This window comes from Lagopus muta, chromosome 10 (assembly GCF_023343835.1).
Source record: "Lagopus muta isolate bLagMut1 chromosome 10, bLagMut1 primary, whole genome shotgun sequence".
Taxonomy (NCBI): domain Eukaryota; kingdom Metazoa; phylum Chordata; class Aves; order Galliformes; family Phasianidae; genus Lagopus; species Lagopus muta.
This window is the reverse complement of record NC_064442.1, coordinates 9,327,213-9,353,763: the sequence shown is the minus strand read 5'-3', so window position 1 is coordinate 9,353,763 and position 26,551 is coordinate 9,327,213. Positions and strand designations below refer to the sequence as shown.

At 41.9% G+C, this 26,551-nt stretch overlaps 2 protein-coding genes and 1 non-coding gene across 5 annotated transcripts in view; all 3 read left to right on the top strand.

Annotated features, from left to right (window-relative positions):
- PDE8A (phosphodiesterase 8A) overlaps positions 1-26,551 on the top strand; it is a 140,713-nt gene that overhangs the window by 111,527 nt on the left and 2,635 nt on the right. The window contains exons 10-25 of one of the 3 annotated variants that reach the window (XM_048956761.1): positions 543-594; positions 695-737; positions 1,658-1,735; positions 2,988-3,058; positions 3,643-3,807; positions 6,240-6,288; positions 6,415-6,550; positions 8,639-8,837; positions 11,561-11,778; positions 11,963-12,095; positions 17,219-17,383; positions 18,464-18,593; positions 19,342-21,271; positions 21,848-21,963; positions 24,792-25,954; positions 26,351-26,546. In XM_048956761.1, coding sequence (XP_048812718.1) covers positions 543-594; positions 695-737; positions 1,658-1,735; positions 2,988-3,058; positions 3,643-3,807; positions 6,240-6,288; positions 6,415-6,550; positions 8,639-8,837; positions 11,561-11,778; positions 11,963-12,095; positions 17,219-17,383; positions 18,464-18,593; positions 19,342-19,451 — 1,549 coding nt within the window. In that variant the 3' untranslated portion in view covers positions 19,452-21,271; positions 21,848-21,963; positions 24,792-25,954; positions 26,351-26,546. Of the gene's footprint in view, positions 1-542; positions 595-694; positions 738-1,657; positions 1,736-2,987; positions 3,059-3,642; positions 3,808-6,239; positions 6,289-6,414; positions 6,551-8,638; positions 8,838-11,560; positions 11,779-11,962; positions 12,096-17,218; positions 17,384-18,463; positions 18,594-19,341; positions 21,272-21,847; positions 22,806-24,791; positions 25,955-26,350; positions 26,547-26,551 lie in introns of those variants that run through there. The other 2 variants (XM_048956762.1, XM_048956763.1) reach the window with 2 other exon arrangements.
- RAMAC (RNA guanine-7 methyltransferase activating subunit) overlaps positions 25,057-26,551 on the top strand; it is a 114,314-nt gene continuing 112,819 nt past the window's right edge. Inside the window, exon 1 of the mRNA XM_048956803.1 lies at positions 25,057-25,060. The gene's annotated coding sequence lies outside the window, so the exon portion shown is untranslated. The remainder of the gene's footprint in view (positions 25,061-26,551) is intronic.
- Positions 26,089-26,219, top strand: LOC125698501 (small Cajal body-specific RNA 15). The gene has a single exon (XR_007379208.1). It is a non-coding gene; the product is annotated as a small Cajal body-specific RNA 15 (non-coding RNA).

Sequence of the window (26,551 nt, the reverse complement as noted above, 5' to 3'; positions counted from 1 at the left end):
CTCACCTGCTCTTGGCTGTAGTAATTTCAAAGCCCTCCAAGGAGACCTGAATGTTAATTAAAAGCACTTGGCTGAGATACTTGTTCAGAAAGGTGTGTCGCCATGAGGGAGGGGTTGAATGCAGCTTCTTCATTCAGCTGCTTCCTAAAAAAAAAAAGTGTTTCAGGTTGATTTCATCCCTCGGTAGTAATTCATGCTCTCTACATCAATGGAGTGAAAATGTATTTTCAGCTTAATATGCTAGCCTTGCAAGATGAATTTTTTTAGTTATATCATACCTGACACATCCTACCATAGGCCAGAAGAATCCATAGGAGGCAAAGAGAAAGATGAAGGGACGTTCTTTGAAAAAGGTGTTTCTATTTTGTGTTCCAGTCATGTGCAGCAGAACTGCTATTATTTTTTTTCATTCCCCATTGAGCCTTCCTGTCGGAACAGGATTTGCCTTATGTTCATTTGTTGCTATTACCCATTTTGTGTGTCAGCACTGAATTAGAGCCTGAGGTTTGGATGGGAATTAACGCACTGTTTTTTGCCTACAGAAAGATTAGACACTATGTGTCAATTAGTAGACTGTGCAATGACAACAATAAGGTAAGTAAAAATGATGATATGCTTACTTTGGCTTGAGCACAAAATACTGCAAAACAATGGAAAAGTTCTGACTAACTGGATTTCTCATACTGATTTGTAGGCGGAGAAGACATGTGAACGTGTTCAGGCTGAATCTCAGACAGGTATGACGCATCTCTTCTGTCTTACTAAGTGGAGTGTATATCTGGGGAAAGAAAGAAGGCAGTTTATAGTGAGCTGGCTGAAGATCAGATCTGTACAGGACAGGCTGAACAGTACTGTTTAGCTAGGAATTAACTGGGAATCCAGCTCTGAAGGCAGCAAAATAAATACAAGCTCTCTCCCTGCTTCCCTTAGAAGGGGTACAAAGCAACCACCCTTGGAGATGCAGTGTTGTGGTGTCACTGCACTGATGACGTTTCAGTTGTATGTAGTGGATCCCTGTACCAAAATCAGAGAAATTGAGGATGCCATCTAGATGGCACATTGCTGTGGCTGATCCATAGCTTGTGTCACGTCTGCTTGCATTGCTTTTAACAGTATGGGGGAGTATTTGTGGTTGGAAATGGGGATCACCACCACTACTGCTCATCCTTATCCCACGTGTCAGCACTGCATCTCTGGCATCCATGCCAAAGGTCCCTGTTAACTGCAGTGCTATAGCACAGGCTGTACCTGTCGGAGCCCCTAAGGGGTCTGGGATACAACGAGTGCTTTGATAGCATGTAGTGTACTTTCAGATACCAGTTCTATGTGCAGTTGTTACTTGAGTGAATTCAGGTGTTGCTGCACAAATTGTATTCACAACTATGCTTGTACTGTGTCAAGAGAAGAACTTTTTCCTCCTCACTCTAGTAGATCCATTCTGAACAGACAACTTGGCATGTTTTGTCAGAGAGTATGATTGGGTTTGTGGCAGTGTAATTGGGCAAGGGTTTAAAAATGGGTCTTCATTGGCCCTTGTCTGCTGGAGCCTTCTGCTCAGTGTCGCTCAGCTGCTGTCATGTTTTCTCTGAGTTTCAGTTCCTTTCACGTACTTCTTTGGCAGTGCTTATGCCATTGGGTGGTGTCTTTTTATCAACAGATATTCAGACTTCCAGACACAAAGACAGGAGGAAAGGATCACTAGATGTCAGATCCACAACATCACGAGGGAGTGATGGTATGTTAAACCAGCAGGTTTTTTTTCTCATATCTCTATATATTCAAATTTTTATATGAATGCATAAAATGCACATATAAATACAGATAAGCATGAGTGTATATGTGTGCATACATACCCAGACACGAATAAAATACCAAGTCATCAATCTGCGAACAACTTCATGTTTATAGAACAGCTCAATATTCATCTGTTGAACTATTTGAAACCTTTTCTGAACCACGGAGGAATGGAAGGCCATCAACTTCTCTCCTGCGTGGATAGAAGACCTAATGAGATTGAACAGAAATACTTTCCAAGTACTCTAAACCTAACAAATTATTACAAGAAATTACATTTCTTATCTCTTCTCTCGATAAAAATATGAAGATAATTTTCTTAAGAGTTTTATTTTCTTTTCACTGTGTGGTATTGTGCTTCATCATATCCCCCAGCCCTGATAACTGAGACACATTCAGTATTTTTGCTGATACTTGCATAGTTCTGTTAAGTGCAGACCATTGCTGTTTGGGCAGCATGCAGTAGTGAAATGTGGAAGAGATCTGCGGCACTGAGGATACAGTCATATCTTGGTATGACAGGAATAGCATTGATTCTTCTTCTAAAAAGGTGCTCAGCACAAAGTAACAGTGCTGTGTCTGTATTTTGTAGGCAGCACAGTGTAGTGATCTAGAAAAATCTCATCTTGGCTTTTTCTCTACAGAGCAGAATTGCTAACTGATGTAAAACATTTATTTTTCAATTTCCAATGAATAAGAGGCTAGAACCTCCACTGTTTTAATTTGGCATATCTATCTTCACTTCAGAGGAGCTTCACTGATTTACTTCAGCATGAAAGCTGACTCATGGCTTGTTGTGTTGAAGCAGGCAGGAGAAGTATTTGTATCCTGTAATACCTAATGCAGTTGTTACCTACGTGTGCCAGCCGGGTTAGACGCAAGCACAGCTCTGTAGTCTTTTAACTGAGTATTTCCTTAAATATTTTAATTAGTTTAAATACAAACCAAAGCCGCGATTTAGCCAGGCTGTTGTAGCTACTTATCTCTAATCTGGATAGCAATGGTTCAGCAAGCATCTCTGCACTGGTGTGTTGCCAGCATTACCAGCATGTGTGTGCATCCTGCTTACAGGATCACTTGTGAAGGGCAGCGCAGGGTAAGCCATTCAGAAAATGAACCCAGATCTCTTGGCTGAACGCTGCTGTCATGCCATGTTGCTGAGCTTGGTTCTGATTCTGCTTTGTCCCATGCAGGCAGCTCACAAAGGCGGCACTCTTCTATGGCCAGGATACATTCCATGACTATTGAAGCACCAATCACCAAGGTAATGAGCAACTGTTGCTGGTCATTGTCAGATGTGCTGTACTGGAACACCATGGCACAAGGCTCCAGCACAGCATCTGGATGGAGGAGGAAGGCAGTGCTGGCTTCCACTGCAGCTTCTTCTTCTTCTGCCTGTCAACAGCCCGATGCTTTGAGCTGAGTTCTCACAAGGCTGCACAGCAGGGTGCCCTCCTTGTGGCCAGCTTCAGCACAACCCTTTTTAAGGACTCTTGCCTTTGGGGAGGTGGTGACAAGAGATCCTCCTTCTTGTGCTTTGTAAGCTACTTCCTGGAACTGTTCAAGGATTTGTCACAAATTGACTCCTTCATAAGGTGATAGAGGCAAATGGAAGAAGGTTGGACAGAGGAAAGTAATTAATAAGAGTGCTGTCTTCAAGGCCATGAAGTCCTAAAGCCAGCAGCAAAAATCAGTGTTTTATTAACATTCCTTTCACTTTAATTCTCCCACACGTGGATTAAAGGTTTAGATCTCACATAGTTGCTATGAGTTTTCCATAATAATTGATGAGTGTCTGTTCTTTCTTAAATCGCTTTTGAATTCAAAGCATGTCTGATGTTAAACTAGGTAATAAACATCATCAATGCTGCACAAGAAAGCAGTCCAATGCCAGTTGCAGAAGCGTTAGACCGTGTTTTGGAGATATTAAGAACCACTGAACTGTACTCTCCACAACTGGGAACAAAGGATGAGGATCCACACACAAGTGACCTCGTGGGAGGGCTGATGACAGTAAGTACATGCTGCCACAAACAGCTATTGATTATTTTCTGCTGCCAGATGTTCCTGGATACCTGATCTTTGTCATCTGACATATGCTTTGCCTATAAGATGCTACGTTCTTTTTGTGTTTTCTCCCCACAGACCCTATTTTATTAATGTAACTCTGGAATAAAGTGGGCTAGGTCCTTTGAAGCATTAGTTTCACTGGATGTGGAAAGGGAAAACTCTTCTTTTTCTAGTGTTTCATTTTAGAAAAGGTATAGATGGAAGAGAATGAAAGACAGATACTTTGTAATTAGGATTAGAATGGAATGAATGAAAAGTATGTGAATAATCAGTATGTGTTTTCAGAGGAATAGAAAATGCTTTTTGTTGCTTTTCCTTGGATTATATTTGAACTCGCAGAGATTCATGGAGAGATCAGTATTTTGAGCTAAGAACATGAATATTCACATTTTAAAACACAACCACACTCTACAAAACTCAATGTTTAAATAAATAAGGCAAGAAAAAGAAGTTACGTATTTTGTCATTATATTAGCTAAAAGGGAACAGGAACATTGGAAAAAGAAGTGTACCAAAAGCTGAACAAAGGGCACGTAGCAAAGCAAAGAAATGAACCCAAATTCTCAGTCTGGAGTGTGGCCTTCCTGGTGATAACTAGATGAACTTGGATTCATGTTACCTGTACCTTAAGGATACGTGTTCCCATTAGTCTATAGGCTGCATATAAAAGGCTTCCTCAGGAGAAAAATAACTGTGTTAAATGCAAAAGGATCAGAGGATGTGAGCTTCTCAGAGAAGTCTCTGAGCTATTATCATTTCAAGCTCAAGACAAGTTTGCAGAATCCATTCAAATCTTGAAACAATTTACATATATTTTTTGTCTTGTAAAATAGCCCAGCATATGTCTAATTAGGAGAAACATACAAAAGGCTTCAAGAATTCCAGAAGATCAGAATGCTTCATACAGTTGAATTTACTAACTCAGGAGACAAAACATATTCTTACATTAACCATTAATATATGGGAGAAATGATGATGCATGAGACACAAAGGGAATCTTTGCTTCTGCTGAATAGTCGTGCAGTGCTCAGTTTTTAATTTCAACTGCCCCTTCCTTTTCATGGATTATTAGTTCTTTACATACATTTGTATTCCACTTGTAATTCAGCCCATCTTTCCAGCATAGTGTTATTGAAAACAGAATTGTAGAACCATAGAATGGCTTGGGTTGAAGGGACTCCAGGGATCATCAAGTTCCAACCCCAGAATCATCTTACTCCATTTCACATTCAGAAGCTGTATCTGAGGAGAGGCAATTGTGGGTTATTGGATTTGACCTGCTACCCAGAATTCATGATGGGAAGGGCACCTGGAGTTCACAAATGGGTTTGCCAGAGAGAATTACACCTGCTATTTCAACTCTTAAAAAGAGAGTCTATGATTCTAAGAGATACACAGCATCTGATGTTCTAAATACTTGTTCCATAGCAATGCAGTTGAAGAGACATTGAGACAATTATAATGGTAGTACTCCATTTTAAATCACAAAACTTCAGACTAATTTACTTATGGATTTGAAAAATACAAACATTTTAACAGTTCCTGTAGGTGCAGGCATTGCGTGTTCAGATACAGCATCCACATTTCCTTAAGCTATGCTTTGTGTACATAACACAGTCAGTTGTGTTCAGAAAGGGTTTTTCAATAGCTGTTTTTTGACATTGTGGTCTGGGTAAGCACTCGTGCAGCAGCTAACAGTTGGTGTGCATCAGAAGAGAAGGCAGAATTTGGGCCACTACATTTAGAGTTATGAGTTGAAAGGTAAACATTAAATACATCATTCTGTCAGTTCTAATCCTTCAGCGCAGCTTGCACATCAGGCATCATGCCAGACTTACACCTAGGAGGCACTGAGCTGGAGAGCACACAGGCATAAGTTCTCTGATAGAAGGGAAGTCTCACAGTTATTTTTTGCCCTGCAATCTCAGCAACGCATCATGAGATTCTGATGCTGCTGTGGTGACCTGATCTATCAGCACTGGGAGGAGAGCAGAAGTGTGTCCCCATCCATCCCCTCCCACCACCCACTGCTGTTTGCTGATGGGAAATGTACAGACATACAGCGCCTGGTTTGTGGCACGCAGCCAGACCTGATGTCTCTCTGTTGTCCAAACAAGGGTGGGTGTGAGGCTGTAATTCCATCTGCACCTGAGAAATTCCTGTCTTTACTCCCCAGAGTTAATAAGGACGCCACCACCTGCAGTCTCTCATCCATTATGATCTGCATGTAAAGCATACATAACAGAGGCAATTGTTATGACTGCAAGAGCTCATAATCAGGCTTCTCTAAAGTCATGGTGCTACTGTTTGTTGACATTATTTTACAGACCTCTTTTACAATGCCCCACATTTAACTCTCATCTTTCATTGAACAGGACGGTCTGCGAAGATTATCAGGGAATGAATACATATTGTCAGCAAAACGTAAGTCTTCATTTGGCAGCTAGTGAGATGTTAAGATATTAAGACGTTTATAAAATCTGCTAAAGGCACTCAGATGTTCTTTTTTTTTTAATTGAGCATTGTTTGTTTTGATTTACCCCTCAACAGAAACTCATCAGGTCGCTGGCAGCTTGATCTCTCCCATCTCCCTCAATGACATACCCCCACGGATAACACAGGCAATGGAAAATGAAGAACACTGGGATTTTGATATCTTTGAGCTTGAGGCTGCCACTCATAAAAGGTCAGTAAACTATGGGCTTGTAAATACAAGTTGCTGAAAACTGACGGAGAAGTCAGCCTGTAATCAGCTCTTAAATTTTTCTACCTGTGCTTTTCATACTGAATTTCTTTTGTTTTCAAAGTCGAATGTTAGAAATTTTCTCACCACGTGTGAACTCATTAAACATCTGTTGTTTCATCACACACTATTTCTTGCAGATTCGCAGTGGGAATTTATCAACTGGAGATGATATATCTTTGATATGGTATAATAACAAAGCAACACCATTTTACAAGCTTTCCTTTTCTGTTTTCAAAAACAGAAAAGTTCTATAAATCAAATTGTTGTCCAAGTTACATCCAACTACATCTAATCTGGTCAGTTGGCATAGAGCAGGCTTTGTTTTGTCTCTGTGTAATTGGGTAGTTTCTATACCCAAACAATTTTGAGTACAGCTTTTCAGCAACATTCTCATTACCTTTCTTTGGGATTAAAGGAAGCTTTTTGATTTAAAAACTTAGCAGGCTACATGTTATGTATAAGACTAACAGAGGAATATTTACTAATAAAATGGAAAGCGTACAGTTTTCATCATAGATGTTTTCAAAAGCAGGTCAGCAGTTCTGATGGTCTGTACATCACTAGCAACAAAAGCTCCCACTATGGCTGTAAATCGATCTCTTGCTTAGATCTTTGGTTTTATTTCCTGATGTCTATCAAAAATTCTCCTCTGAGTCTGGTTTCATTTATCACGCTTTGTCTTAGCCCAAAGCTTCTGCAACACCTGTACTTTGGCTAGATCCTGCAATAAATTGACTAACTTAAGCCTCCACTGAAATCCCAGATCCATAAGAGCTTTGAAAGATATTTAAAACAAGATCCCAAGGCATTTCATTAATACATATAGGCTTCAACTTTAGACTGTGGTTTTATGAGCCCAAAACATTGAGGTTTTTGTTCTTCTTAATAAAGTGATCTAACTTCTGATTTCTAACTAAAGAGATTTGCATCATCTCATTACGGTTTTTTGGTTTTGTTTTTGCTTTGACACACTTTCATTTCTAATGAAGTACTATAGATGAAGTAATTAAAAAAAAAAAAGTTAATCTAGCCATTGTAATTTACAACATTTAATGTGTTCACTGCATTAAAAGAATTCTATGTCTCAGGCAACGTGCATGAGGTGACCAGGTAGGTTTTTCTGTTCTTATTGATTTGAATAGACCAACGGAGGACAAAAGAGGCATTTTGCTGCCTACGTGCTTACTAAAGGTATAATAATTAGGATTGCCTCCTGCTGCCTTTAAATAAAGGCAATTCATTTACTAAGGAAATTAAGGTGATCTTCAATGGATCACATCTACAAATGGATCATTAGTACTGCCTTCAAGTCTAAGCAGACAAACTGATAAAGCCAAGACATTTCATTAACCCTAAGCTCAGTGCAGGAGACAATGCAGTTCCCAGACACAGAGCCCTGGAGGAACCTCTGACCATGCTGCGTGGTGCTGACGAGCTGGCATGCAGGGAGACCTCACTGCCATCCCAGTGACATCCCAGCCAGCACCTGTTTTCACCTGCTTCCAGAATACCTCATCCTTTACTGCATGCAAAGTCGGTGAGCAATAGAAGCCTTCAGGTGGCTGGTGTAAAAGAAATGGAGCGGCTGTACAGAGCAGAAAGAATAGCGATTGCAGCACTGCATGGTGTACATGTACATAACCTAAATGTACACAAGCTGGCTTAGGAAACTGGCAGTGGTAATACCTCCTCCCTCTTCTCATGTGCTGCGTTCTGGACATGCTGATTTGTCTTGTTTTGGCTGCAATCTGTGTTTACCCAACACAGACTCCCCAGGTACCAAAATGCTGCTACACACAGCAGCACACACAGCCTGTTTAGTGCTCTCAGACCCGTCAGGGACTGTCATGTTCTGAGAGCTGGCATGTGACAGGAAGGCAAAAGATTCTGAAGTTCTGTAGCAAGCAAATCTGTATACTGATCTGGCACATCTTTGGTTAAAAAAGCTCTGTAGAGTTGTGCTACTCACACTCTGTAATACCCTTTCAACCTCATTTGTTTTAAGATTTTGTTTGTTTTTCTTCACAGGCCTCTGGTTTATCTGGGTCTCAAAATATTTGCTCGCTTTGGAATCTGTGAATTCCTGAACTGCTCAGAATCAACCCTGAGGTCGTGGTTACAAGTTATTGAAGCTAACTACCATTCCTCCAACTCCTATCATAATTCCACCCATTCAGCAGATGTGCTACATGCCACTGCTTATTTCTTGTCTAAAGAAAGAGTCAAGGTAAGTCCACATCTATAAGAAACAGTATAGGTGGGAAGTGCAGTCAGGATTAAAGGAAGATCTCTCAGAAAAGATGCCAAGACTCAAATGTCTGCCTAGTGCCAACCAGTTTGAGCGCTCTGGTGAAAGAACTGGGCTGCTTTACATCAGTTCTAGAGTCTGCCATATGGTGTATGCAGAACAGTGGGTACTATGTAGTACTATAGGAACTGAGCCATTGTTGATGAGAGAATAAGAGAGCCTCCTTTTACAACAAAACTTCCTGGCATCGTTCAGTTTTCTCACATAGGTGAGCTAATGACTGAATTATTTTGTGGTGGTCAAATACAGATTAACAACTGTCACTTCTCATGCCTTGTGATGGTAATTTTGTGGAAAACTCATGGAACAGTATAGGCCTTAAAATATGCTGAGTGCTTCCAAAGCTGTATTACCCACTGAAGTAAATGTCCTGAGGCTGAAAGAGACTGCATTGGAGAAGTGTTGAAACAGATTACTTGTTGAAGTTCCTTGTACCATAATACCCACTGGTGTATTAGAGCCACTGACAACCAGAATAAATCAGAACAGCCTTTGTTCTCACGCCCAGAGGGCAGACTGGAGTGTGAGAAGGCAAATTAAAGCAGTGCCTGCACGTATACTGATGGCAATACATGTTTCTAAGTTAAGATTTTGGATGGAAATTCCTACTCTGAATTGGCCTGCCTAAGGATAGTGCTAGTGATGGGCACCTGGCTGAGACATTTGTGATTGTAAACAAGCTTCTGACAGCTCATTAAAATTGAAGTCTCTTAACCTGGAGCTGCATCTTATTAGTGTGCTCTCCAGAGGCTGACTCATATACTGTATGCCAAGAGGGAATAGAACTTCTTCAGAAATTTGCAGCCCCTTATTTGCCAGAGGTTTAACTGGTTTTCCCAAGAATATCTGTGAAAAACAGACAAGATCTGGAATCATCTCAATGCCACAGAAACATGACTGCCTCCTCCTTTTCCAAAATGTTATTTCCATTCCTCTTTAGGCATAGCAAAAGAAAAAAATGTTGCAATAGAAGAAGGAGCAGAATCAAAGTTCAAGATTTGCTTTTTATCTTCTCAGAGTTACAGCCCAGCTGCTTTTGCACTGTCCAGAGTTCAGCTTAAGTTAAATACAGAAAGCACAGTTCTGCTGTCAGATTCACATTGAGATTTTTTCTTCAGTAAATTGAACTCAGCTCTTGTGTGGGAAAACTTTCTGGTTTCCAAACTGAAGCAATATTCTCAGGATCATTTCCATTTCTGTGGCATAAGAGTTCATGTGACAAAGTTAGAATCCTTGACCTGAAGTTGGAGGTAAAGGTACTGTAAATCCCTGCAAAGGTTGTTATGTCACACTCAGGAAATAAGCTTGGGATGCACTGCTGTGGTCCTGCAGTTCAAGTATTCTCCAGTTTTTCGCTACTTTCCAGCTGCACAGGTCTTTCTCACACTGAGCACTGATCAGTCTGTCCCACTCAGGAGAACCTGTTCTACAATTCCTCGCCCCTAACTTTATACCTCAGGTACAATCCCAGGAGTAGCAGCGGAAAGAAAGAAGCAGCTAACACAAAGGAGACAGTATTTCAGACAATTGTAATTGTGAACCTAGGGTAGAAATATTCCTTTGCCTTTTCTTGTTCTGCACAAGACCCTTCTTGCAGTCCTCAATGAATAATATCCTTGCTCCATCAAAGTCAAGTCTTTGCATTAATTTCAGAGAGTAAGGTAGCGTAGGGACAGTCTTTTCATCTACCAAATCTGAGCACTGTGAACGGTACAGTCAAAGGGAGCGGAGAATTCGGACCTTAACTCAAGCTAATTTGAATTAACTGTCCTGCTCCCAGATTCAGCTGGAAATACTTCTGCTCCTGTCTCTTTTATTAAAATTTTAACAAAAGTATTTTGCATTTATGATCGGCATAAGTGCAGAATGAAGACTAGTTTCAGAGTGGATGAACCGTAAAGATTCCTGAGGTGTTTGGTTCTTTTTCTCCTCTGTGTTATTAATGCACCGTTAAAACATCGCAGTATAAAACCTTCCAAGTCAAGTAGTTTTGTATTTCATTACAGAGTAAACATAAGGAAGCATACAAGAATTACCAGTGTGATTAGACAGAAAACATGGAGTACACCATGCTAAGAGAATCTGAATCTGACAGTCCGATTTCTCTAAGGTTATCAACTGTTAAGAATTCTGCCCAGACTTTGTATTAGCCCAAGACACTGTTACAGAACTGGACATATGTGAAATACTCTTTACAAATCACAAGCCTAGCCAACACATCAATGGAATGCGATTAGGGCACATTCAGTTTTCAAAAGAAATGAAATGGTCTGCTAGCAATAGCATACTCTTTAGCAATACCAGTTTTTTTTCCAAGCTAAATACCCTAACTGAGTGTAGGCTGTTTATGTGCTGTTAGAAACCACAAACTAATTTATTATTTTGCATTAATTTGATTAATTGAATTTAGTTTATCAAAAGTATGGCTGAGGCAAAACTCAAGAGGCACAAAAAGACAAAAATGTCACGTGGTGTTCAATAAAGCTTATAATGAATTTTCCAGTGCTCTGACTAGAATGTCTGACCCTTACTGATTTGCAGAGTTCTGGCTTTTCTCCCTTAGCAACTTGGCTTAACCTTTATGGACAGAATAGCATTTCTAACGAGTCTGCCAGGAAAACTAAGCATCCTTCTATTTTCAGCAAACTTTGGATCCCATTGATGAAGTTGCTGCACTTATTGCTGCCACAGTCCATGATGTGGATCACCCAGGAAGAACAAATTCTTTCCTGTGTAATGCTGGGAGTGAGCTAGCAATTCTCTACAATGACACCGCAGTGCTGGAGAGCCATCATGCTGCCCTGGCTTTCCAGCTCACCACCCGGGATGACAAATGCAATATATTTAAGAACATGGAAAGGTAAGCTTAAACACTGTCTTGTCTGCCCACTGACATCTCTCACTTCTGTGCCTACCCAATCCTTTCTATTCTTTCTCCCCCTGGCACCTCTCAGCAACACAAGCGGTCTTTAAGACAGGCTTGTTTTAGCAAGCAGCCCTTTGTGAACCAGCCAGCATTCTTAATTGTTTCCTTCTTTAAACAGGAATGAGTATCGAACCCTTCGCCAAGCCATTATTGACATGGTCCTAGCAACAGAAATGACAAAGCACTTTGAGCATGTCAACAAGTTTGTCAACAGCATTAATAAACCCTTGGCAGCGCTAGAAGAAAATGGGGTAAGCAACAATGCGAATCCTCCTTAAAATGAATAGGCAGGGACTGGGAACCCTTGGCAGTAGGAAATCTCCACGTGATATTCTGAGAAAGTTCATGAGAAACATGGAGAAAGAGAGATAAGAAATGTGTCTTTCGCCTCTGGCTTTGAATGCTCTTTTTACATCATCATCGCACAGCTTTGAAGATGAGTGGGACTTGCTTGGTTCCTGTTATTACTGCAGCACTGGGATGTTTTATGAGAACCAGCCATGTGCTTGGGCAGCCTGGCCTCTATAATTCCCAGTAGAAAAAGCCATTTTGACGAACCCAGTCACTCCTATGGAGAGTGCTAGCAGAAAGACTTGGTGTTCTTGTTGGCCATTTCTGCAAAGGTGCCGAGATTTGCTTCAGAACAGAAGCTGAATTACTCCCTCACTCACAGCAGGAATGCTGGTGGTGCAGAGTAAGGGCAGGTATATTGACTGCCATATGGCACATTCTGTGGAAACGAGGGCCCTCAGCTTTTAGTGCTGCCTGGCAGCATTCATGGGTTTTCTGCCTACTTTCTTTTTTAATCTTCAAAATAGATGATAGTGGCATTATATATCATATAGACATAATCAATAGCCATCTGGAACCCCATGGACACAATGAAATTGCCTGTTAGGAACTCATTCTAAAAAACCACACCAGTTTCAATAACAGCTTCAGCCAGCAGTTTTGTTGCCAGTAAGAGTAGCATATAATTTTGTTGGAATGGTTTTTGCAAAGAGAAGATTTTCAGAATAGTTATAATAAAGTTTGCAACAGTGGCAACGTCCTGTAGGAGCTGTAATGGTTTTCTGTGTTTTCTTACCATGTTTTTTTAGAAAGCCACATTTATGACTATTGTGTGCAGGGAGGGTAGGGCAGTCTTTTTGTTACCAGAAGGTGGGAGAGGGACAGACCTCACCCATCAGAAGCAGACTGGAGCTTATCTGGAGGAGAGTACCCTTGCCCACAAGAGAATAAGCTAGAATCAGCTTTGTGTTTGGCTCTTGGTGATGCTAATGAGAACTCTGTGAACATGGAGCCAGAGTTGTAGTAGGATACTGGTTTTACTGACTTAAAGTAGAAGAAAGGCTGTTAATTCTGTGGCTATGAAGTATTTTTCCCAGATAGCTCTATGTTGCAGAATGTGGCTTAAAGTCTCAGACAGGTACTGTTGATTTCTGTGGGTGCTGCACTGGACCTTGTGTTCATTGCCCAGGAAATACCTACACTTTGTTCCAAGTGCCCATTCACTGCTACCAGAACCTAGAGGAGACCAGAACTAGCCTGTGCGTGTGCTTGTCCTTAGAATGATCATTTAACAGCTAAGTCTTTGTTACCACAGTTGGTCTCTTACCTATTACAAATAAAAGGAAGGATGATGAAATACATGCTCAGATTGTAAAGCTGTTGTCAGAAGTTGCCAGAATGTCAGAAGTTGTCAGAATGACAAAACTACCACCATCTCTTCAATCTGATGGCTTCATTTACATTTGTGCATGTTACAATGCAGTCAGGCCATAAATGTTTCATCAGATTCTGTTTTTCACTGACAGTCTTCTCTCGCATTAGAATCCCTTTGCTGCCCACTGGCTTGTCACACCACTTTCAGTTCTCACCCACCATTCTGTTCCATGGCTTCTCACTCTGCCTCTCTCTCTTCTCCATTTCCCAGCACTAGCTTCCTCGCTCAACAAATCCCTCCTTTTTCAGCCTTCCTTCCCTCTTCCAATAGTGTTGGCTTGCTAGTCCATTCTCTCAGAGTTCCCAGGATTTCTGTGCCTCTCTACTCATTTTCTTCTCTGCTTCTGCATTCATATCAGGTAACAACCTCTTCTTCCCTGCTGCTGTTTTTCTGCAGGTTTTGTTTATTGCAAGTAGTGGAGAGGCAGGCTCCCTGTTCTTAGTTATAAAATCTGAACCTGGACTGCTTCTGCTCCAGCACAGCCAAGAACTATAGTTGCAGCAAGAGTCCTGCTCAATCCCAGGCTCTAGCAATTCCTACTGAATCTACACAAACCACGTTTTTGTCCCTGATATTAGTAACATGTCCAGCAGCTTTTCACAGAGATGGTGAGTGGCTTACCCCAAAACCATCCCTCCAACTCAATTCCAGGTCCTCACTCATGAAGATGTGAGGGTATTTAGAAAAGAAAGAAACAGCAGCAATTTTAGCATCAGCTTGAAAGAGCTGATAAATTCTCCTACCCTCATATTTAGAAGCCACCAAATCATTTTAAACTGCAATTTTCAGAAAAAAATATATAAATCTTTGCCTGAGGCGGACACCTGGTGGGGGAACTTCAACCAACCAATTTCAGCTGGCAGTTGTGAACAGTATTAAGTAAAATCTTTTAATGTGAAGCATCAGCCCGCCGGCTAGCCGACAGCTGGAGCAGTAGGCAGTCAAGCTGTTTCACTGTAGATAGTTTTTTTAAACATACCTATTTATTCATGGAAGTTTCCACAGAACCTGATTTTTTTTTTTTTAATTGATAAGATAATTTTAAGAAGTAGCATGCACACATATATTTGAGGGCCTCATAAACGTTTTTGTTGTTGTTGTTGTTTTGGGATATTCTGATGGAAATGTAAGGCCAGCAAAATGCGTGGGAGATTAGGAGGGTAAATGCTTCTCTGCTCAGTTCCTTGATTGTAACAAACACGATAAAAAAGAAGGGAGAATAATTCTTGGTAGATTACAAGCAAGTGAGGTGGCCCCAAGAAGCGGGCTGCAGCATCCATCCAAAGATGGATGGATCTCTCTTGTTGACAGTTACAGAGAGCTGGGTGGCTGCTCCATGCTCTTTGGATGGATCCATCCTCCTGCCTACAGAGAGCTGGGTAGCTGCTGCTGCTTCAGCCTGTACAGGTAGACAGTAAAAGTAAGGACAGCTGCAGGTAGAAATCAAAGTTTAATTCCGGCTGTGAGCCCCAGGGGCTGTAGGGGAATAATCTGCCCCACGAAGTATTTGCGATTCATAGCAAATCCTGCTTAAGAGTGGGAAGAAAAAGGCAATGTAATTTTTAGAGAAATCGAGAAGCAAAATGTTTTCCTTCTTTCATTTTGGAGTTTCTCAGTTCAGCAGGTTCCTACTAAAAGGTCTGTAATGTGCGAGTGGGTGAAACCAATCATTTGCTGTGCTTGTTACCAGCAGAACAACTCTGACAGATCCCTTTTCAAGTCTGTTCATATATCTGGTTGCAGCAGCAGTGTGTGTTTCCTGGCCCTGTTTCCAGTCATGGCTGTGACTCAGTGTAATGTTTGCAGGCTGAGCTGCCAACCATGTATTCCAAATGGGACAGTTCCACTTATTTTTTTATTTATTATTTTTGTACATATTTGTTCAAAGAGCCATGCTGAGAAGCTGCTCTGTTTGTTTCCTTTCTTCTTTTGTTTCATAAATTGAAAAAAAAAAATCCTTTCCAGCTCCAGCATCCTTTATCCTCCCATTTCCCTTCATGATGTCACCTAAGCCTATGACAGGAAGCCAACATCTGACATGGAGAGACGCCTCTGCACTCTGAGCAGGATGCTGGGATGAAGCACAGTTAGCACATTTTATTCCCAAGACATCCGCAACCAGCAAGCAGAGCTGTGCCTTGGTTTGAACAGATCACAGAAGCAAACATCCTTTCTGCATTCCTGGTGGCTCACCTAGGAGGATATTATCTGCTGTCCTTAGCTGAATGATCTCTCATTATTTTCAGTGCTTCATTTTCATGCATTACTTGTGTTTCTGGAGCTTCCATCACTTTACATTGACTTTCTTACATCATTTTTACATGTATTTGAAGATCTATGCAACTCACTTTGTTTCCTCAGTACTTCCTCTTTCGTGTATCTACAAATGAGGGAAAACAAGAAATTTGAGAATCTAATTTTGGTAGGAAATGTGGAGCTGATGTTTCTGAACCAGCACCTACCAAATGATACTGTTTGTGTTATTAATTGTGATTTTCTTTTTTCAGGAAGGACTTTTTTCCCCCAGAACTTCCTTCTGAAAAATATATCCTATTAAAAGATCAGAATGTTTCTGCTGCTTTGTAGAAGCTGATTCATACCTCCCTTTTTGTACCAAGTATTGCAGGATCTGGTGTCTTACTGTTCTCTTACCAGCATCACACTTCTTTCTGTTACTCCTTTACTGCATTTAGACCAAGACCTTGTTAGGTGCTAGACAAGCCTAGTAAATTCCTTGCTCCAAAGAGTTTTTTTTGTTAGTAGTAGACAAGAGACCTTGTGGTCAATTTCCATATTCTACCCATCCTTGAAGAGTCAAGTAACTCTGGCATCCTTATGTGTGTTTTTTTTTTGAAATCTGGATTATTGGAGCCTTTACTCATATTAGCTGGATTCTGGCTCCAAATATAGAGGACTGTTGCCACACCTGTATATGCAGCCTGGGAACCAAATATAAGCTGTGTGTGGGCTGAAGCTTTTCCTAGACTTGCAAAGGCAGGATGAGGCTGTACAGAGTATGTTTTTAGTAACACTGACAAACTCTCAGAAAGCACAAATTCCAGTCAGGTTGGAGACTGGTGGGCTCCCGTGGCCCTGGTGGAAGGCAGAGCAGGAGGACCTGGAGGCAGCATGGGATCTGACTCCTGAGGCAGCAGTGCTGTTAGTATGATTGATGCTCATGGTGATGAGGTTTGCATGCAGAGGATGACCATGCATGTCAGATCAGTCCGTTTTTTGTTAAACCCAGCTGTTCCACTATTAATGTGCAAGTCCATTAATCCTTGTGTTTCAGCAGAGAATTACATTTTCTGCCTACATAGTGCTCATCACTATGTGTGCAGTGATGAATGGCTCCTCACCACACATTTAAGGAGGCAGACAAGGCGTAGAGGGATTAGGTGACTTGCCCAAAGATGCCCAAGAGATCTGTCACAAAGACAGTGAATGAATCCAGAAATGAGTTCGGTGCTAGTCTGGAGCTGTGGCTAATATTCATAACCCCCTATGAATTCAGCTGGACATCATACATGGTAGTCAGTAATGGCACTGATCCTTATAGGATCTGAAAACATTCCCAAGGCACAAAGCTTTTGAGTAGGTATGCAGAGCTTTTGCTAATGGATTGCTTTTAATTCTCAAATGTTGCAGAATAATGGTGATGGGGATTCAATCAAAAATGTTCTCACGTCTCCTGAAAACCGCATCCTCATCAAACGCATGTTGATAAAGTGTGCAGACATTTCCAATCCATGCAGACCTATAGAGCAATGCATAGAGTGGGCCGGACGCATCTCTGAGGAGTACTTTGCACAGGTAAGGCAGCTACAAAGTGCTGCTGAAATTCCAGGCTCTTTAAAAGGGAAGAGAAATGTGCATGTATGGCCACTGTCCCAAAACACCTAAGGGTGCATTAAGCAATATGAAAAATACATTATTTTTTTTTAAATGATGGGATATTCACTATCAAACAGTGGGTGAGGAGGTCAAACATGGTGAGACAACGGTTCTGAAAGGGATATGATAGTTGATAAGGAGAAGGCTCTCAAAAATGAGAGCAAAAAAAATGTGTAGATGTGGTACTAAGGGATAGCATTTAGTGGGGTTGTATTGGTAGTAGATGGACAGTTGGGCTGAATGATCTTGAACATCCTTTCCAACCTTGATGACTCTATGATTCTACAATTACTCATGCCAATACAACTAGGTACCTTCAGACAGAAGAAAGCTGACATCTACAGTGCACTTATGAAAAACTTAAGCTTTCAAATTCTCCAGTTTGCGACTTGAGGTTTTTTTTGTTTTGCCTGTCGTGTTCCCATCACAAAAGGGTGCCTTCTGCCTACTGTGTGCTGCCTGTGTCTCAAGAACAGGATTATCAGGTTGTAGTGTCAGCATGGGAGCAGCACTCAGCCCAAAAAATGCTCTAAGACCTTAGTGAACCATGCTGAAGAAAGGTTTTGAGAAGACAGGGACAAGGGGCAGGCATTATTACAGATATAGACCAAATACTGGAGTTGGGCTTTGGTACCTCAAGGGGGAAAAAAGAGGAAGATAAAGATAGTTTGACATCTCTGATGGGTACAAAATGCTGCTTCTGTCAGAGGCTAACAACAGATACATGTTCTAGATCCAAATCAGTCATAACTTACAGCAGGAACACACAGTTACTTAGGGGCAGCTCTGTGTGTTCAATGCAGAAGGTAAATTTGCCACTTTGTGGGAAACATTGGAAGGCACTGTTCAGTGGTTTGGCTGAAACCTGCCCAAGAAGTGCTGCTTCTTCAGTTTGTTCAGGTTTCTCTGTTTATTTAGCAGTTGCATGCTCTAGTCAGTGCCACTCAAAGAAGCCGTTAATGGAATGTTACAGAATAATCACAAGAGTGTTCTTTGCAGACTGATGAAGAAAAGAGGCAAGGTTTACCTGTTGTGATGCCAGTTTTTGACAGAAATACTTGCAGCATCCCCAAGTCCCAAATATCATTCATCGATTACTTCATCACTGATATGTTTGATGCTTGGGATGGTAAGCAAAATTCCACAGATCTTTTCTAAACGTTTGAAGCTATTGTGATATAGAATTGTTCTCTTGTGACTCCTAAAGAAAATGGGAGACAAGAGAAGATTCCTGTAGTTCAAGTAAGCTTAATAACTTCATTATTGCTTAGAAGTATTTTGATCCTGCTACAAACCATTCTCCTGGCTTCTCTTTAATGTATCAGTTTCAGGCAGTGTTTAACTCTCTTAGTTTTAAACTTGCTTCTGTGAAAATGGAGGAAAGAACACTTTCTCTCTGAGAGCTCTTTGGACATAACCATTTTGTCCATGTTGATATCAGTTATTCTTCAAGACAAATTTCTACAGTCTGGAAAATGCCTGGGGGAGCAACTATTTCCTTCCAAGCACTGTCTCTGTGGTAGAAGTGGTCAGAAATGTGACTCTCCTAAATGCCACATCATGACATGTGACTGAGATTTGATGAAGTAGGATAATTACAAGCATAATTAGTTATGCTCCTCCTGGAAAATGGTGTCCCTTTGCTGGTGCTTGCAATACCAGTATTAAATAGACTTTCAAAACTGCTCTCAGTAGCCTTGGAAGATCCATGAGTGATGAGAGCTGTAAAGCCAGAAACATTTCAAGTAGCAGTATGACAGCTTTAAGCTTTCCTACTTAACACAGTTGCCTGGACATTTAAGTGATATTTAAGCAGACAGCATCATGTGACTATTCCAATCCTGCAAACTAAATACACTCTGCCCTTTTTCCCCTAGCATTTGCAGACCTGCCAAATTTGATGCAGCATCTGGATAATAACTTTAAATACTGGAAAGGATTAGATGAAAGGAAGCTGCGGAGCCTCCGACCACCACCACCAGAATAGCAATTAGACTATGGTGTGTAATTTACTAACCAGATGCATATTTATTCAAGCTCACTTTTGTCCATGTGATTTGAGATATGTTTCGGTCTCTGCAGTATTACAGTAAGGATAGCCCATGCGCTTGGGGAACTTTCAAATTCAAGAGAACATGAGGTCAGCAGCTGACTTCCACAAACTACCATGTGTGGACTCCAACGAAATAAGCCTGTCAAGTGGAATTACACTGGATTGCTGCAGTACTTGTACTGAAGAGGGTTTATTAGTGAACATGTTTTGCGCTATCTTCTTACCAGTGTGCGAAGCTGGAAGACCTTGAAGAATCCATATGAAACAGACATTCACTAGAAGACTTTGGTTAATCCTCAACTCTGCAAGTGAAGAAGAAATACCTATTAATAGTGACTCACAGCTTTTGTGAGAAAGCTACATGCTTTTTATAAGCACTTAGGACAGTTACATAGAACAATCAGACATTCAAAATGCAACTCTCCATGAAGGAATTTCTGATCTATGAAAAATAGATGTACTCTATTTTTTCACATCACAGAAGGTGCAATCATTCACTTCTGAGCACTACTGAAAGTGAGTTCTCTTTAAGAAATTTAGTAGCATATGTAAAAAATAACACAAGAATTTTTGAGGTTGATCGTTAGCATCTATGATTAAAATGATATGTTTTATTTATTTTGTTAGATGTTCAATATTTTCTATGAATTTATAAATACTTAAAAGCCAAAGCCAACTTTAGATGCATTACAAATTTACATGATTCATACTCATTAATATACATTTAATTGATGTACAGACCTTTTATTTTCATAATGCAAATACAAATACTATACAATGATACATTTTTATTGCACTGTAAGGATAGATGTGTATGTTTAAATATTGTCTGATTTATGTTAATTAAAATTAAGTTTTATTGCAAAGGTCTCACTTGAGAATAGTAGAATAAACAAGAAATGTATCCTGAGCACCAGAACCGCGGTAGTTCTCCCATAAACCAGTGACGACCACCTGATCTTCCCTTGGCTACAAAAGATAATAATATGTTGGAACTTTCTGTTTTCTCCCTTGAAATTTTATGACTGAATTCCCTGTCAAAGTCTGCCTTATTTTATATAGTATTTCTACAAAGCATTCCACAGCATATATGAAGAGGTGATACTACACATCTAACGAATTTCAACATTTTATAGCCTATGTATTTTCCTCCGCCATGAAAGAAACAGAAAATAAAGCCACCAACAAAAACGTTTAATGCAACAAGTTTGTAAAGGCTGTGTACCTTCACAATTTGAATGAAACCTTCATAGCAAACACCAGAAAATAATAAAATGTGTATTTTAAGAAGCGTCAAGGTCCGACCCATTTCATTTGGAATATATATGCACTCTGTAGTTTGCAGGCTAACAGAAGCATGGAATTCCTGTGAAAATAATTGCTGTCTGGGGAGGGGAGAAGCTGAGGGGGTTGGATTGTTGTTAGGGTGCTGAAAGGTGGTATGTGGCCGTGAGTCCCTCTGCAGCCTGCTCTTGGCAAACCCATCAAAGGCTCGTGTGTGCTGAGACAACACCGGAGCTGCAACTGTGCTGGGCTGTATTGCGCTGAAGGACTACGGGAGGATTCTGTCAGCATTTCCTGCAGGCAGGAAGGCACTTCCAAAGCACTGAAGGAATCACTGCTATTGTCAATTCAGAGGCAACAGACTGACTTTAGAGAAGGGGCATTCTGAACCATTCTTCAGGCAACACAAGCTGAGGAGATGTGGATGATGGAGTGGTTCAGGGACTGCAGCAGTTGGAGCCCTAAAGCAGGTAAGAAAGGAACAGTTGGCTTCTCCTGTTGTTACCTGTTTCTGTGTTTGTCCTTCATCTCCAAGCTTCTGACATTCATGGGCTGCCACCATCTGTACCTCACTGTTTGTGTTTGCATTGTACCTTTCTTCCAGTGCTGCCCTCACCCTGCTCGTGTGTTCTCCCCTCCTGCTTGGTGTCTGGATTAGGTGCTGGGAGATAGAGGATTCCCTTCTGTAATTCCCTTTAGTTCATCAGTGCTTGTATATTGTCAAGCCCACTGGGGCTCAGGTTCTGTTTAGAAGCACCCAGACCTTAGCAATATCTCAGTGATTATAGTTAGGGTGTAGGCTATGGGGTCACTGTCGATCTTCCAAATTGCTGAAAATTATTACTGAAAGAGCAGACAGATTTCAGTTGAGGACTTACAAACAAACAAACCAAATATTCTCTCTCAAAGGGAAAATGAAAGGAGGGAGAGTTGGCTGCCAGATGTGGTGTTTTCCTGACAGTATCACAGTCTGTTTCCATATACATGCACCGACTGTAATTGGCTGTCATTTGCTACCTGGTGTTATTCTCTCCCTCTGCATGCAGGCTCCTGTACTTAGTTCAAGGAGAGGCTTCTCAGGCTCCATCAGAGGAAAGCTACAAAGTGGATAAGAGAGGAACAGCAACAGCATTTGGGTCCAGAGAATGTCTGCAGGAAAGAAGTAAAAATATTTCTTCATAAGCATAGTTATTAATGTTCTGGGTTGTATTAATGAACGCTTGAAAGCAATTCATTTAATCTGCTTTAAAAAATGCCTGCTGAATCATCATTGAAAAGAAGTGATCAATATGATTAATTCCCTGAACTTCACACTGCATCTTTAATACCATTACTTGGAATGTAGAGCTATGCTCATCAGCCCTTTGTATCAGATAGATTTATGCCCATACTGGTGTATAATAATTTCACTTAACATAAAACTATAATTTGCAGCCACTGAATGCAGCTCTGTTCATTCTGTTGTCCATCTGAATTTTGCTGTTGCCAGAGAAAGATTGTACTTAAAGTTTGAAACTCCCTTCCTTTTGCTTTTCCAGTCTGGCACCCTGTGATGGAGCTCTGCTTGGGACAGGAACCAGGGGTTTATGATGTAGTGATGGTCCTTCACTGTTGAAGGGAGAACAATGGAGAAAACTGGAAGAGCATATCTAAAATTACTCCAAATTTCAGGCAGGCCGGCAGTCTTAGTGTCTACACTTTTCATTTATTCTTGCTTTAATGCTAATACAAGAGTAAATTCCAGCATAGCCGAGATGATGGGGAGTGCTCTTATTCACCTCTGGGGTTTTAATCTTACAGTGCATTTTAAAACTGAATAAGGTTCAGCAACTCAGCATTAAATGAGCCATTCAGAATTATTAGCTGTTTTTCATGCTGCATATTTTCAAGCAGGTCATACTGCTCCTAAGCCTGGGTATCAGGTTACTAGCTTTCAGGTGAGCCTGGAACTATTCTGATCTGGTAAATTAAAAAAAAAAAAAAAAAAAAAAAAAAAAAAAAGTTCTTTAGCATGAATATCTTGGTCCTTTCAAGAGATAAGTATAAAATTCTGGGTAATAACTGCTTCCCCAATAGGAGAAACCAGACAGTATTACACACCTTGTCACAAGTCTGAAATTGGTTTTCATACTACAGTTTTCCCAACGACTGTATATAAGTTAAAAATCACCCAAAACTGAATGAATGTCTTAGTTTTTCTTCCAGTGCTTTTCTTGGTAGCTATGTCTCAGTAGAGACATCATTGATACGACATTTAAGAAAATGTGTCATGAATGCGAAGGTGTTCAACAATGACAAAGCCATTCCTACATAAAAGAGGAGAAAGGATAATAAAATTAAGTATCTACTAATCCCTCACAGGATGCTCAGAAACAGCACAAGGAAAGTGCAGTTGTGTCCTTCCGTGAGACGAGGAAGGTTTGAGTCATGGCTGAGTGGAGCACTCTGAAGTCTCGGAGCTGTTTGCAACTTCAAAATAAATAGTAATTGTTGGTGTGTGACATCATGCCTCCAAGGTACAGCGGTGCCAGGGGTGTTCGTTAAATGAGAGTGGGATGGATTGCATTTCATCCTGACGTGGTGTTTGGACGCAGGAAACAAGCTTTTAAATTACTGCCGTATCCCTGTGCAGCAGGTACTGCTGGTTCAGAACAAAGGGGACGTCCAGGTGCTTCACATATTTCTTTGTTCTGCTGAAACGATGGCTCTGCAGGCAAAGGGTTTCTGAATGCTTTCTCTTGCTGCCTGCTTTGAACATTACGAGGGCAGTGTCCTGTGTTTTCATTTTCTTTCCTTATTTAACATCTTTAAGAATCTCCTCCCACACTTCCCAAACAGACCTCAGCAAATTTAGCTTTGCTAACCATGCCTGGTTATGTATTAGAATCCTCTGTAACGAGGAAGGCAACTGAATTTAAAAGGCTTTTAAAGGATTCAGAGCTACTAAGCAAAATGGCCTTGAGGCTTCTAAATGCCTTTTAGCTCCCGGAACTTCAAGCCAGCCTCTGGTCTAACAGTGTTTCTCGGGTCAGGGAAAGGATTCTCATCTTCCTGTATTCTACTTTTTCCCTTTCAGAACAATAAGGTCTCCTTTTTTCTGACTGAAGTTAAAGTGAGCCTGGAAAAACACCCCATAATGGCTGGAAGCCTTATGCTGATATCCACAGCGAGGAGAAAGCAAGCATAGTTTTGTGACGCAGGCTGTGAGCAGCGCGTTGCTGCTGCCTGCGGGGTATACATGTATGCAAGGTGTTCTATATTGTTCTCCCACATGCAAACTGAAGTTCAGGAGTGTTTGCATGCACCTCTGTCTGCGAGGTTGTAGCAGAAAATGCAAGTGGCCATGGACACTTGTTCAAGTCTGAATCAACTCCTTTCTTGGGTTGCTTGCTCCCCCCCTCGAGTGGCAAGAGTCATTACTGGAGCTAAAACTCATCTTAGTTCAGATCGTGGTAATTAACAGAAGTTACCTCATCCTTTAATCACATACACGTCCCCTGAGGTTGAACAGCACACCAATGTTCAGTCTTAGAAAGAAGTGAAGAGGGTGACTGCCTGCATTTGGAATGAAAGGAGGAAGTTAGCCACTGTGCAATCATTCAAATGAGAAGTTGGTCCTGTGTCTTTAATATTGCAAAGTAGTCTCTGATATCAGTCCTTCCTTAGCTCTCATTCCATTAGCTCAGAGCTCGCCCTGAGGGTGCTGAGTGCCAAGTTCAGTGTGCAGCACAGCTTGTAACCAAGCAGAACAATGTTATCCTGGTGATCCTGCAGATCTTCAGAGGAGGCTGTGTGTGTGTGTCAGGTCTTCAGCTGGAAGATGAAATGGAATATGTGGAATATGCTTGACAAGCTTCTCTTGGTGTCTGTAGTATGAAACATGCAAGGAGTATTGCTTTTCCACCAGGAACTGTCCCTTAATGCCTACTTTTTTTTTTTTTTTTCTTTTTTCTACTAATATTTTTTCTTCGGGTTTTTTTTTCTTTATAGGAAAATTCCTTTTTCCTGGCCTAGACCTGGCAGCTGCCAGGCTGCTGTGCGGGCATGGGCTTGAACTGTACCAACTTTTCAAAAAAAGAAGAGGAAATTGAAGAGCAGATGATTTCATAGTAGTTAGCCACTGATGCTTTATAGAGCTGCAGGTCAGAGCTCCTGGGAAGGCAGAAACACATCCCTCACTCTTTCCTCTGAATTTCAGTGAGGCTCACATTGAGCACAGTGCCAGTACCATGCACAAAGAGTCCTGTCTCCGGCGCTGGGTGGTGCCAACCATTTCAGACACTGCTTCCCATAAGTAAGGCTGCAATGATACAGCATCAGAGTAAGTGCTAGGAGACAGGCAAAGTGCCCAGCCAACACGTAGAGCCAGGGCCTGGACAGGGAATGGCATGCGTCACATCAGACACAGCTTTTGGGAGTGTTGTGGAGAAAGGATCCAATGAATAGACAGTTTTCAGGACATCATCAAAGCAGAGTGAAACTCTTCTTATCATGTAACCAAGCCCCAGAGCTGATTGAGCAGCCCCTAAAATCCATGCTGGCAGGCTTTGTGCAAATATGCTGTCCTGCCATAACAAACTACTGAAAGCCAAGGGCAGAAAGATAAGTTTTTTCCTCTCTATCAAGCTAGGAACCAAAGAAAAAGAAACAAACAAAAAAACCCAAACAAACAAAAAACCACCAACAACAAAAATTTTTCTTTTAAAATAAGCTGTTTTAAATAAATGAGCATTTTTTGAACCGCAGGAGAGCACATACCTAACATTTGTTAAGTGAATAGCAGCAACACGTTTAAGTCTAGCTCAGTACTGCAAAGCGGTTTTTGTGCTGCTTTTGCTGTAACGTTTCTAGAACACGAGCTGCAAAGGGCGGCTTCCTTTCATTTCCAGTCAGCATCACAGAGAAAACTTCATCGTACGCTAACATCTACAGCACCCCTCCGGCCGAACCTCAACTCAACGCCCCGCCCGCCATCACGCATGCGCCCCGGGTCGGCGATGACGCCACGTTTATTCGGTGCCTGAAGGCACCGCCCTCGCCGTGCCCGGAAGCGCCGTGCAGACCTCAGGAAATGGCGGCGCTGCGGGGCGGGCGCGTGACGCGGTGTGTGATGGCGGCGCGGCCCGTGAGCGGCGCTTCTTGCTGCTGGAAACGTAAGTGAAAGCTGCGCAGGGGGGGGTTGAGCACGGGGGAGTGGGGTAGGGAGCCTCCTCCCGAGCCCTGTGGCCAGGCCCCGGCGAGAGAACAGCCAGCCCCCGGGTGCCGCAGCGCTTCTCCCGGCGTTGTCCCGGAGGACTAAGAAAGTGGAGACGGTGCCCTCGTGCCGACCCCGCTGATACTATCCTCCAAAATGAAACGGTGGGAGAACAAGGCCTGCCCGCGAGGTAAGGGCAGGGCCTGCTTCCTCCACCTACAAGGCTGTGGCGGTAAGCAGAAGGAACGAGCTGGCGGGGTGGGGAGGGGTCGGAACAAAACTTCCAGAGCCGCCGCGGCCGCTCCTGTGATGCCGCTTCAGCCGTGTGCGTTTGCCCCTTTGTTCCCGGCTCCAGGACGGACCGAGGAAGGACGGGACGCGGTACCCAGCTGGGCGGCTCCGAGGTCGGCTCCGCTCGGCTGGGGCGAACCTGCGGGCAGCCGTGCCCCGTAGGCGTGATGCCCTCCAGTGGCAGCCGTGGTGTCCTGGCGTGCTGAACCGAGGGGAGTGGGAAGAGTGCTCCGAAGTGCTTCATGTCTCTGGATGCAAAGGTACC